The sequence below is a fragment of the Hemiscyllium ocellatum genome, chromosome 21 (assembly GCF_020745735.1).
Source record: "Hemiscyllium ocellatum isolate sHemOce1 chromosome 21, sHemOce1.pat.X.cur, whole genome shotgun sequence".
Taxonomy (NCBI): Eukaryota; Metazoa; Chordata; class Chondrichthyes; order Orectolobiformes; family Hemiscylliidae; genus Hemiscyllium; species Hemiscyllium ocellatum.
The window spans coordinates 59,471,385-59,484,283 of NC_083421.1; the positions used below are offsets into that span (position 1 = coordinate 59,471,385).

Below are 12,899 nucleotides of genomic sequence, written 5' to 3' on the forward strand. Positions count from 1 at the left end.
CCAATAAAGGAATATAGCTGGTAGTTTTCATAATTTGACTGGCAATGGCATTTATATGACTTACAATGTTTAACAATATGATTATAGTAGCACACTGGGAATATAGCACATCTGGTCTAAGTGGCACATTGAAACCTTTCCTCTTACTGTGTGAGTTGAACTACTTTGGTCTTACTGGCTGAGCAAGTCAGGCATTCAAAAATTAGAGAATGTGCCAAGAAATATTGACTGATGTACTCCAGACTGTTACTGCCAAAAAACCTTTGTGCCACTGCAAAGTTTAATTGAAATGCAATTGAATCCAATAATAATGCAGGTTGCTAATCCTGTCCAAGCTAACTTCACTCACCTGGAGAAAATATCCTGAGAGTGGCTTTGTTAAACATGCTACTGAGAGCTCAAGCCCATCTTCAAGTGTTAGCTCTTTACCAACATGAGGATTGAATCTAACTCAAATACCATATCGCTCAGCAGTCAGAATCTGTTACCAATCTTGGTCATGTCTTGTGCAAGCCCAAATCTTGCAGAGAATTGGGTCCCAATTAAGAGTTGTGTTGTTACTGTTTCTGTTGATACTATTTGTACTGGGTTAAGTAGAGCTGTCTGCCATTGTTCTCAGCTGTGACCCAGTTGGTAGAACTCTTGCTTCCGAGTCGGATGGTTATGGGTTTAAGTCTGACTCCAATGACACAAAGCATAAAAAGGTGGCTGACACTGCAAAGCAGTACAATGGGGGTGCTACACTCTTGAAAGAGCCATCTTTCAAAAATCAAGCCCTGCCTGCCTCCTCAGGCAGACATTAAAGATCTCTTGCAATCATTTGAACTAGAGCAGAAGGGGTGCTGATTTCTACGTAGCCCTTAACTATTAAATTGTTTCATCATTATCACAAAGCTATTTGAGGTCCCTTGCCGTGTTCTTGCATTGTAGGTTATTACACCTCAAAAGAAGTCGATACAATGTTTTGAGGGAAGTCTGATATTATGAATAGTATTGTAGAAATGTAAGGTGTTATTTCTTGCTGCCATTGGTACTTGAGTAATGCTGTAACTCAAATAGCATTATCTCTGTTTTTCTTTGATTCAAGCATGTGATGTTGGTGTTACTGGCCAAGCCAACACCATCCCTAAATGTCTGCAGCACACAAGCCCACCAGTAAGAAAGCTGTCAGTTATTTCTTTCAAAGATTCAAAATTGGATTATTTTACAGAATTGTGGAGATGTATTGAATGAAGAACAGGAGGGCTGGCATGTGTGGATGCTGCTAAGTGATACTTGGAGGTGGATCTGTGCTCACTGCAGATGGATGGTGCACTGAGATCCAACCTCTTCAGCAGTTTGGATATTGCAGAAAACCTTGAAATAGTTCAAGAACAGGGAGGAATTTGAAGAGTTGCAAGCCATGTTTGGCAAGAATCACCCAGTTAATTGAACTAAATATGATAGATGCAGATAATTTAAAGAAGTACTGATCTTGGCTTCCTACCAGCAGTAATATTAATTTTATATTTTCTCATTATCTGTTCAGGGGTGTTATTGCACATCTGGGGAGCAGGTGGCACTCTGCTGGCTCAGAGTTAGGGGGACTGTCATCGTGTCACAAGCCCTAGCCCTCGTTTTACTTTTATTGTTAATATCCAGAATTGTTCTTACCTATTATTTTTCATATGTAAACCATTAAATCTCCCATTGATGGCAAGACACCTCTTTTTAGATATTTTCTCATCAACCTGTTCAGACACATTATGGCACACACAGGGAGCAGGTGGGACTTGTACTTGGGCCTCCTAGCTGAAAGGTAGGGACACTGCTCTCCAAGAATCAAGCCCTTGTTTAATCAAGCTTTTTTTGTTTTGTCAGTGGCCTGGCAGCTTCATTGATTCATTTAAATTCATTGCTTCTTGTATGATCGTGATGATGAAGCAACTTGGGACGAGTGCTGCTACCAATTCTCTTTCCTGTCCTAGGCCAGTGGCTTTCTAGTTGTTTATGGTAAAGGTTGAACCATAAGTAAGTCTCAGCAGAACAGAATGTTGGGTAACAGGGTCAGGTTTATTACACCTTAGTGACTATAGGCAGACTACATTGTACTGATAGTAACCAGTGTTCCCTGTCCATTTTTTTTTGCCACTGGGTGGACCTCCAAGGCAGCAGCTTCCAGAAGCAGAAACCATTCTTCATCATGGTACTGGAATCTCTTTCAGAAGTGGGGATATGGGTTAAATGTGAAATCAGAAGGTTGGCATGTGTTGATGTTGTGAAATGATACTTAGAGGAGGAATTCAATGTGTGCAGAGCTCCCCAGCGATTACACAACTTAGAGGGAACATTGATGATAACAGGAGCAGAAGACATCCTGCTCTTCAACTGCCCAATCAGAACTGTGTGCACTTATATGTTATGTTATATGTCCAGGTGGATGGTGCTTCAGTTTACCGTAGATTAACCCTCCCATATCCATTTTCTTGTACAGTACTCTCCTTGACCGAATGTTGTTTGAACAAATCCAATCTTTTCTTTTTGACTGTGTCCTACTTTAGGTGCACGCCCAAGAATAGTGTCACGATACAGCACGGAGAACATGAATGTGGCCAAGTTTTCTCCTGAGAAGGTAAGATGACTTAGAACAGCGTGGGTGACAAAAAGAGTAAACACAATCTCGGAGTTTATTTAATTTTGAACTGAATTCAGAAAGAGGAGTTAAGATGAGGATAGTCCAATGTAAGTATATATGATAAAAACTGAAAGAACTGCAGATGCTGTAAATCAGAACTAAAAACAGCAATTGCTGGAAAGGCTCAGCAGATCTAGCAGCAGTTATGGAGAGAACAGTTCTGAGGAAGGGTCACTGAACCCGAAATGTTAATTCCGATTTCTCTGCGCAGATACTGCTAGACCCACTAAGTCTTTCCAGCAATTTCTGTTTCTGCTGCAAGTATATGTCATATGTTGAGTTAGAAAAAAGCTAGCAGTAATTAAAGCCTAGTGTGGTTGTATTCTTCTGTAAAACATTGTTACAGATGTGATAGAATACTCATGACAGTCACTGGACTAGTAATGAGGTCTGGACTATCGAGAGACATGTTCAAATCCCACCACATCAGATAGCAATTTTAATTCAATTTACTAAATGAAACTGGAATAAAAACTGGTATTGTTCATGATATCCATGAAACAGAATTATTATGGTGCAGAAAGATGTAATTTAGCCTGAGATTGTTGTAAAAAACCCATCTGGTTCAATAAAGTTGTTCAGGGGAGGAAATCTGCCATTCTTACCCAGTCTGGCCTCACGAGACTCCAGATCCATATGTGACCAACTCTGAGCTGACCTTCAAAATGATATAAGTAGCTAACCTGGTTGGATTTAACCCAGGTGATTCACTACCACCTTCTCGAGGCCTTTTCGCACCCTGTCCATTTCAGGGAGAAATTAAGAGCACTCTCTTCAATCAGGCTAGACTATTACAGTTGAACTCCAGAGTTGTCAGGGCAGATGTCCCCACCTGAAATATCTCCTCATTACGGCTTTTGAAGAGCTTTTAAGACCAGAGAGTTCTTTGGCCACAAAGTTACATCTGGAGGAAATAATTTCGAGCTGAATTGGTGTCCATTTTCAGATCGGGTGCTACTTTTAAAGTTCTACACAAGTATCAAAATAAATCTGTGTGAACTGGCATTCAATTTCACAAAATAACCTTTAATTGCACCTACTCAGAATTTTTATTAATTAGAAGTTCCACAACACCATATGGTGCATTAGTAAAAAGGTGGTGATCCAGGGACTTGCAGGAGCTGAAGTGTTCTTTGATGGTTCAGCTTTTGCACTTTGAAGCAATTAACTCCTTGATTTTTATGAAATGCTGATGCCAAGACACTTGTCTTTGGAGGTCTGTTGCATAATATTCAATTGATCTGATTTACAATCTTCAAGGACCAAAATGGCGACGTAGTCAGTGAGGATCATTCCACTGACCTTAAGCATGCAGCAAAAATGCCCTGGGCCAGACACTTAAGAAACAAAAGGTATCAGGAGAGCCAAGCAAGCTCTGAAGACAAGCAAGACAGCAATGCGACGTCACCGTTAGACACCAGTGATGTTCGAGTTCAAGTGGCTCCAATGGTAGGCAACCAGAACCTTGCATTTATTGCTTTGAGAAAGGTCCAAGTTATAAAACTGTGTGTGTTTTCATTTATTTACTCTGTCACACAAGTGCCAGGTAATGAGCATTTCCAACGAGAGAGAATCTAACCATGTCCTGTTGACATTCTGTCGCCTCACCATCACTGAATACCCCACAGGTCAAAATCCTGGTGGTTACTGTTGGCCAGAAACCTAAATGGATCAGCCAAATAAATACTGGTTGAAGAGCAGGTCGGAGGCTGTGATTTGGATTAGATTAGATTACATTACAGTGTGGAAACAGGCCCTTCAGCCTAACAAGTCCACACCGACCCGCCGAAGCGTAACCCACCCATACCCTTACATTTACCCCTTACCTAACACTACGGGCAATTTAGCATGGCCAATTCACCTGACCTGCACATCTTTGGACTGTGGGAGGAAACCGGAGCACCCAGAGGAAACCCACACAGACACAGGGAGAACGTGCAAACTCCACACAGTCAGTCGCCTGAGGCGGGAATTGAACCCGGGTCTCTGGCGCTGTGAGGCAGCAGTGCTAACCACTGTGCCACCGTGCTGCCCATTTGTGCAGCCAGTAACTCGCCTCCTGACTCCATGAAGCCTGTTTACCATTTAATTGGCACAAGTCAGGAATGTAAAGGAATATTCTTCATTTGCCTGCATGAGTGAGGTTCAGCACCACCCAGAGCAAAGCTGTTCCATCCAACAGCTTGTCTGCAGCATGGCTTTATCATCTCCAAACGTCAAGCCATCAAGGATTCATGAATAGCTCTTCCAAACCCAGGATCTTTACAGCCTGAGAGAACAAAGGTGCATGTGAACACACCACATGCAAGTTCCCCTCCACCCTCCTTTCCATTTAGATTTGGAAATAGAAACTTGCCACTTCTTCTTCATTGGGTAAAAGTCCAGAAATTTCTTCCAGTATTGTTGACCCAGTTATAGTCATTTTCTTGAGCATTTGAAGGATGAGAGGAAATCTAATTGAGGTATGTCTGATGCAAAAAGGGACTGACAAAGTAGACAACAGCAGATGTTTCCCCTTTTAGGACAGTTCATAGTTTTAGGTGAAAGGGTGGCGGGCTTAAAACCGAGATGAGGGGTTACTTCTCTGAAAAGGTCATGAATCTGTGGAATTCAATACCCCAGAGTGTGGGGGTCACTGAATAAATTTAAGGAGGAGATCGAGTAATCTTTACTTAGTAATGGATTGATAACACAACATAGGTAGAGGGAAGTGTAGTGTTGAGAAGATGGAAAGGCTACAGAAGGACTTAGGCTTGGAGACTGAGCAAAGAAGTGGCAGATGGAATACAAATTAGATTAGATTAGATTAGATTACTTACAGTGTGGAAACAGGCCCTTCGGCCCAACAAGTCCACACCGACCCACCAAAGCGCAACCCACCCATACCCCTATATTTACCCTTTACCTAACACTACGGGCAATTTAGCATGGCCAATTCATTTGACCCGCACATCTTTGTGACTGTGGGAGGAAACCGGAGCACCTGGAGGAAACCCACGCAGACACGGGGAGAACGTGCAATCTCTTCATGGTTTTGTCTGAACAATTCTAATCTATGTGAAAATATGATGTTTGGTAGGAAAAATAGAGTTGTAGATTATTTTCTAAATAGAGAAAAACTTTGGTAATCTGAAACACAAAGAGACATGGACATCCTAGTTCAGGATTCTCCTATGGTTAACGTGCAGGTTCAGTTGGCAGTTGGGAAGCAAATGCAATTTTAGCATTTGTTTTGAGAGGGCTAGAATACAAAAGCACAGATGTGCTGCTGAGGCTATATAAGGCTGTGGTCAGACAATATTTGGAATGCTGTGAGCAGTTTTGGGCCTCTTGTCGGAGGAAGGATGTGCTGGCATTTGACTGGGTCCAGAGGAGGTTCATGAAAATGATCCCGAAAATGAAGGAATTGTCATATGAGGAGCAGTTGAGGACTCGGGGCCTGTACTTGGGGAGAATGAGGGGGCAATCTCATTGAAACTTACAAATGCCACTGAAAGAATACTCAGAGTCCTGGATAAGATTGGATGTGGAGAAGGTGCTTCCACTAGTAGGACCTGAGGGCACAGCCTCAGAGTGATGGCACAACCCTTTAAAATTAAGACGAGGAGGAATTTCTTCAGCCAGAGGGTGGTGAATCTGTGGAACTCATTGCCACAGAAGGCCATGGAGGCCAAGTCATTGAATGTCTTTAAGGCAGCGACAGATTAATAAGGGGATCAAAGGTTAAAACAAGAGGCAGGAAAATGGGCTTGAGAAATATATCAGCCATAATGGATTGGCAGAGCAGAATCAATGGGCTGAATGATCTAATTCTGCTCCTAATTCTAATGGTCTTGTGGAAGAGTTATAGGAACGCAGCAAGAAGGTGGAGTTGAAGCTGAGATCAGCCATGATTGTATTAAATGGTGGAGCAGGTTCAAGGGGTTGAATTGGTTATTCCTGCTCTTAATGTTTTGGATATACAACTAGCCAAAACTATTCTTGTCATGTTGCATCTTCTGACATTAATGGATTAATTGGAAGCACTAGCTTTTCAAGTGCTGCTCCATCAGGTAGTTGTGTTCATCAGGTGAGCACTACCACCTGATGAAGGAGCATCCAATTAAGTGCTTCCAATTAAACCTGTTGGACTATAACCTGGTGATGTGTCATTTTTAACTTTGTACACCCCAGTCCAACACCAGCATCTCCAAATCATGACATTAATGGGTAGAACTGAGAATCTTTATCATTGCCTTAAAAAGTTCACTTCCAGAAATGTCAAACTACATCACCTCTGATTCCCTGTAAGATGGGCCTGTAATCACTATGTAATGAAAATCAAGGGATGAGTTAGTCCCTTGTGTAAAATCAGGAGCTGTCTCGGCCAACACCAAGACACAGGGTCAGATACTTGTCACCTCGGAAGAGTTTGTGCCCTGCATTTCGGGAATTATGACAAAAGTGACTTACGGTTCTTCTCAGTTTTAGTTCCACAATTTGCGTGGAAACATTTTCATGTTTGCTCACCTTTTTACTTACAAAATAGCAACCGACATGAGAAAATACCTGCTTTGATCTTATGACAAACATGATTAGATGGAAATTGAAGCAACTTGAAAGTAAGAGTTGGAACATGAATCCAAACATCAGACTAGAAAGCAGTATAAAAAACTGCAATTTAGCAGCTTACACACACAACCATTAAGTAGTCAATCCACAATTTAAGAGTGGTTATGGATATCCTTTGCCAGACTGTTTGTTTTTACTGTTTGGCTCCAGCTGTCCATTAGATTCCATTTTGTGCTATTTCTCATTGATTAATTTAAATTGTTTTCCAGTCTATGATAGAATCCAGACTACTCTTCAGTTCCTAAAACTATCCTCCCCTGCAAATCCATGAAATGAAGGAAGCTTTCTATCCCCCTGCCACCCTCCAACTCTTTGACCTTTCCTCCTCTCCATCTCTTCATCACTATCTTCTCCTCCTTCCTCTCACCCAGCCCCTTCCTCACTTACTTCTGCCTCTTCCTCCACCCTATCCTCCCTCCTCTCATCCAACAGCCCTTAATCTCACCTATTCCCCATCTCTTGTCCATTCCCTGCCTCTTGCTTATCCCACTCTTATTTTAAATCCCTCCCTTGTTCACTGTCTGTACCTTTCCCCACCTCTGTCTCTCAGCCCCTCATTTGAGTGTGTCTACCCGCCCGTCCCCCCACACTCCTGTACCCACCCCACCCTCATGTCCCCCCTCCTTCTCTCTCTCCCTCCTCCTGTCTCCCCTTTCTCTCATCACCCCCCTCACCTCTCCTCTGTCTTCAATTCCTTTGCCTCTGTCTCTCCTCCCCACACCCTTCTCTGCCTCTGTTCTCAACACCACCCCCACCTCCTGCCTCTTTCCCTCTCCTCCATTTTTCTCTCTCCTGATTGAACTTTCCTCTTTCCCAGTCTTGGTAAAAGGGATTTGCATTATTTAAGTGATTATAATGATGTTTCTTTAAATTTATGTACTTTGATCTCCCCATTAATCTGCAATATATTGAACCTCCAAAGTGGATAGAGCTTGGATTTTAATGCTTCATGCAATTTTACGAAGGCACACGAAAGGCAAAATCATTTGTGTAAATAGCATCGTGCATTTAGCAGTATGCCTTTTGGGCTGGATAATAGCTTTCCAATAGGTGGAAGGAGGAATAAATTGAAGAATAATCGTTTGATTTCTAAAACCACAAGTAACAAAATCCAAAGTAGGCACATATCAATTGCAGGTATTGAATTCAGTGCCTGGTTGGATGGTGGAAGCAGGTTTAATGGTCATGTTGAAGAGAAAATCATATATTTGAAAAGGAAATGTTTGCAGGACTGATGTGGAGAGTGGGACTAAATGGATAGCTCTTTCCAAGGGGCAATATTGACACTATGCGATAGGTTTGATTCTATGGCCATCAACATATTGAGCTTTGGCATGAATAATACATTCAGGGACCAGAATGTTACAGTCGTACTCTCCAACAACAGAGGCATTAACCAGTAATTTCTTTTCATAAAATGGTTGTGCACAACATCGTACAACTGTCTCATTCAGTTGTGTACCCCCTAGTCTGTCGTCCTCTAAGATGGTTCTTTCTTCATTGCATTTCTCATGTGACCATTTACTCCAGGGAGTTGAAATATATCCACAAAGATATTCAACAAATATTCCAAATCCACGCCAAAGCAAATGACCTAGCTGAAGGCTCAGAGCACTCTGAAATATTAACTGGCACCAGGCAACTGCTGTTGGCCACAAGGGGTAAGAAATATTTCTGCAGTGGTTCCTGAGGATCAGGATGCAGTTTTGAAGAGATATTGCCCATGTAAGTATTAGTTCAGTCAAATCCTGAGTCTTTGAGCTGGTTAATAATGGCTTTCTCAGTAAGGTATGACGATGAGAAAATTGTATTAAGAGTTCAAGGGAATTAATTAACTTTAAATTGTTTTTATCCTGGTGTTGGCATAGTTTTTTTTTAGCTTCCAGATGTTATTTGGAACAGTAAAACAATAAAAAAAATCAGATTGATGCTTACAGCAGCAGTTATTATTTTGTTTATCAAACAGAATTCTGTTTGGTGAGTTTTGTATGTAAGCTCACTTACTTACAAAATGTCCATCACTTAATTCCTTAAACGCAGTTGGGGAGGAGGGAATAATATTTTTGCAAACTACTAGAAGATTGCACAAAATGAGAGTGTGGTATATTGAAAAATCACCAAAAGCTTGATTTCAAAATTGAAACGCATTTTTATTTCATTCATTCGTGGGATGTTGGTAAGATCTGGACTAGGCTCTTCTTCCTGCTCCTGTTTATATTTGGTGATTTTGTTGGGCATGTTTTGTGGTTTTTACCCAACAGCACAACTCCTCAAGATACTCCATATTAAATCCAGCAGGGAATTCAGGAAGAACTTCTTCACCAAGGAAGTGATTAGAATATACACCACTCCCTCACAAGGAGTAGATGACATTATGGGGAGAATATTCATGTGGAGCAGAACAGTGGGTTAGGTCCTTTGGTGATAACCTTCCATGAGATTTTCACTTCTCTCAGGTTTTTGATACATATTTTAAGGAGAAAAATAAATGTTTGCTGGTTCTTGAGCTTTCTCACGAAGACTGGGTACTATTAATGGAATCATATCTAACAGAAATCCACCTGGAGAGGAAATAATGGGATCATTTTTGATTCTAAACGTTTTCCATGAGAAGAAATGTCATTTTATTTCAGGCAATTGTTCTTTCTCCACCCATTTACAGATATGACTTTGTTTAACTGAGTTAATCTGTCAGTGAAGGCATTTTAATCAACTGTGGAGAACAGAAGCATCAATCAGGTTACTGCATTGTAGTGACTAGCAGGCTGCAGAATGGAATCCAGATTGGTTGGGGTTTCTTTTTGAAAGCATTTTCTTTGTATCCTCTTTGTTGACTCAAAGAGCCTAATCCATATCTGCCTGGGAGGGCGAAATGACTCATCATCATTTTGGTCTCTTCCAATGCTTCTGCAGAGACTGTGTGGCTAAATGGATTCAAGAAGTGGATTTGCTGATGTTGGACAAGGTCAGATGTCAACAAGGAGAAAGTGAAGACTGCATATCCTGGAGATCAGAGTCAAGAGTGTGGTGCTGGAAAAGCATAGCTGGTCAGGCAGTATCCGAGGAGCAGGAGAATCGATGTTTCAGGCATAAGCCCTTCATCAGGAATGAGGATTCCTGATGAAGGGCTTATGCCCGAAACATCGATTCTCCTCCTCCTCAGATGCTGCTTGACCAGCTGAGCTTTTCTAGCACCACAAGGTCAGAAGTTAGAGAACACCAGGTTATAGCCTGAAATCCATATTTGAAATCACAAACCCCTTTTTCGGGTGAGTTCTTCAACTGCCAAAGGAGCAGTGCTCAGAAAGCTTGTCATTTCAAATAGACCTGTTGGACTATAAACTGAGTGAGTGATTTGAAGCTCTGCACAGGTCCCTTATGAATATAATGGGGTGAGGATTAGTCACAATTGTTTCCCTCAGTGGGAGATCCAATGTGGTGGGGAGCCATTTCACAATTTTGTTAGCCTTGCCATTATCTGCAGTGTAAATGAGATGCCACACTAAGTGCTTAATCAACCTCATTAATACAGGAGATATTGTCCAGTGGAAAGTCCCACCTGCTTCAGAGGTATGTAATAAAGTTACTGAACAGATTGATTAGGAAATATCCATCAGGCTGGAGAAATGTCTGTTGCTACATCAGTGAAGTCAGTGTTGCCGTACTGTTGTACATCTGGATTCTACTGGATATTTTTGATATGTTTGATGGCCTGGAGTAGATCAGTACCAACTAAGAAGCCAGTGGCTTCACTTTATATTCTTTCATTGGACATGAGTGTCACTAGCAAGACCAATATTTTGTTGTCCTTACTGTTTATCAACACCTTAAGCTGCAACAGTCCATTTTATGTAAATGCACCCAAAGTATTGGGAGGAAAGGAACTCCAAGATATTGACCCAGTAATAGCAGAGACATGGCAAAATGTTTCCAAGTCCGGATGGTGAATCTTGGCATGAAGTTGCAGGTGATGGTGTTTCCGAGTATCTGTTGCCCGTGTCTTTCTAAATGGTAATGGCCCTGGGTTTGGAAGATGCTTTATAAGGAACCTTGGTGAATTGATGCAGTCCAATGTGTAGATCATACACACTGCTGCTAAGGGTTGATGGTGAAAGGAATGGAGTTTTGTGAATATGGTGCTGATCAAGAGGGCTGCTTTGTCTTGAATAGTGTCAAACTTCTTGAGGTTGCTGAAGCGCCATGGTGGCTCAGTGGTTAGCACTGCTGCCTCACAGCACCAAGGTCTGTGTGGAGTTTGCACATTCTCCCTGTGTCTGCGTGGGTTTCCTCTCACGGTCCAAAGATGTGCAGGTCAGGTGAATTGGCCATGCTAAATTGCCCATAGTGTTAGGTACATTAGTCAGAGGGAAATGGGTCTGGGTGGGTTACTCTTCAAGAGGGTCAGTGTGGACTGGTTGGGCCAAAGGGCCTGTTTCCACATTGTAGGAAATCTAATCTAAAAAGCTGCACCCCTCTAGGTAAATGGGGCATTCCATCACACTCCTGACTTGTTCCTTGTAGATGTTGGTCAAACTTTTGGGAGTTAGGGAGTGAATTGGATCTGCAGAATTCCAAGCCTCTGACCAGTTCCTGTGGCTATTGACACCAGCCCTTAGACTATGAGAAGCATGGTATATTTTCCCCAATTTTACTTCGAATACATTACACAATGATCTGATAATTTTTGGATGAAACTTAGAAATACTACTTTTGTTTCAAAACTGCTCAGGATGGTAAAATGTTTATTTCAGCAGCACATGAGTGTAACGTGAGCATGATTGTGATCTTGAATGTATTATTTCTGAGCAGATTGTTAAAGGAAGGATTTGGGAATGTGCAAATCATATTACTTGATATGATTCAATACAACACAGTTCATCTTGAGTGGGTGAGGACTGGTGACAAGTTCTGAGTAGGATTTGGTGACAAGATTTGGTTTAAAGTCTGGTTGAAGATTTGTAGCTCGGGTGTCCGCTGTTGTGGTTCTGTTCGCCGAGCTGGAAGTTTTTGCTGCAAACGTTTCGTTCCCTGGCTAGGGAACATCATCAGTGCTATTGGAGCCTCCTGTGAAGCGCTGCTTTGATGTTTCTTCCGGTATTTATAGTGGTTTGTTCTTGCCGCTTCCGGGTGTCAGTTTCAGCTGTAGTAGTTTGTATGTGGGGTCCAGGTTGATGTGTCTGTTGATGGATGTTCTTGCCGCTTCCGGGTGTCAGTTTCAGCTGTAGTGGTTTGTATATTGGGTCCAGGTCCATGTGTCTGTTAATGGAGTTTGTGGATGAATGCCATGCCTCTAGGAATTCCCTGGCTGTTCTCTGTCTGGCTTGTCCTATGATGGTAGTGTTTTCCCAGTCAAATTCATGTTCCTGGTTGTCTGAGTGTATGGCTACTAGGGATAGCTGATCGTGTCGTTTTGTGGCTAGCTGATGTTCATGGATGCGGATTGTTAGCTGTCTTCCTGTTTGTCCTATATAGTGTTTTGTGCAGTCCTTGCATGGTATTTTATAAACTACATTAGTTTGGCTCGTGCTGGCTATTGGGTCCTTTGTTCGAGTGAGTTGTTGTCTGAGTGTGGAAGTTGGCTTGTGTGCTGTTATGAGTCCTAAGGGTCGCAGTA

The 12,899-nt window shown here is 42.0% G+C and overlaps 1 protein-coding gene across 1 annotated transcript in view; it reads left to right on the forward strand.

The window, feature by feature from the left end:
• gpsm1b (G protein signaling modulator 1b) overlaps window positions 1-12,899 on the forward strand; it is a 257,312-nt gene that overhangs the window by 224,171 nt on the left and 20,242 nt on the right. Inside the window, exons 11-12 of the mRNA XM_060841548.1 lie at window positions 2,541-2,611; window positions 3,935-4,123. Of these exons, the coding sequence (XP_060697531.1) occupies window positions 2,541-2,611; window positions 3,935-4,123 (260 nt within the window). The remainder of the gene's footprint in view (window positions 1-2,540; window positions 2,612-3,934; window positions 4,124-12,899) is intronic.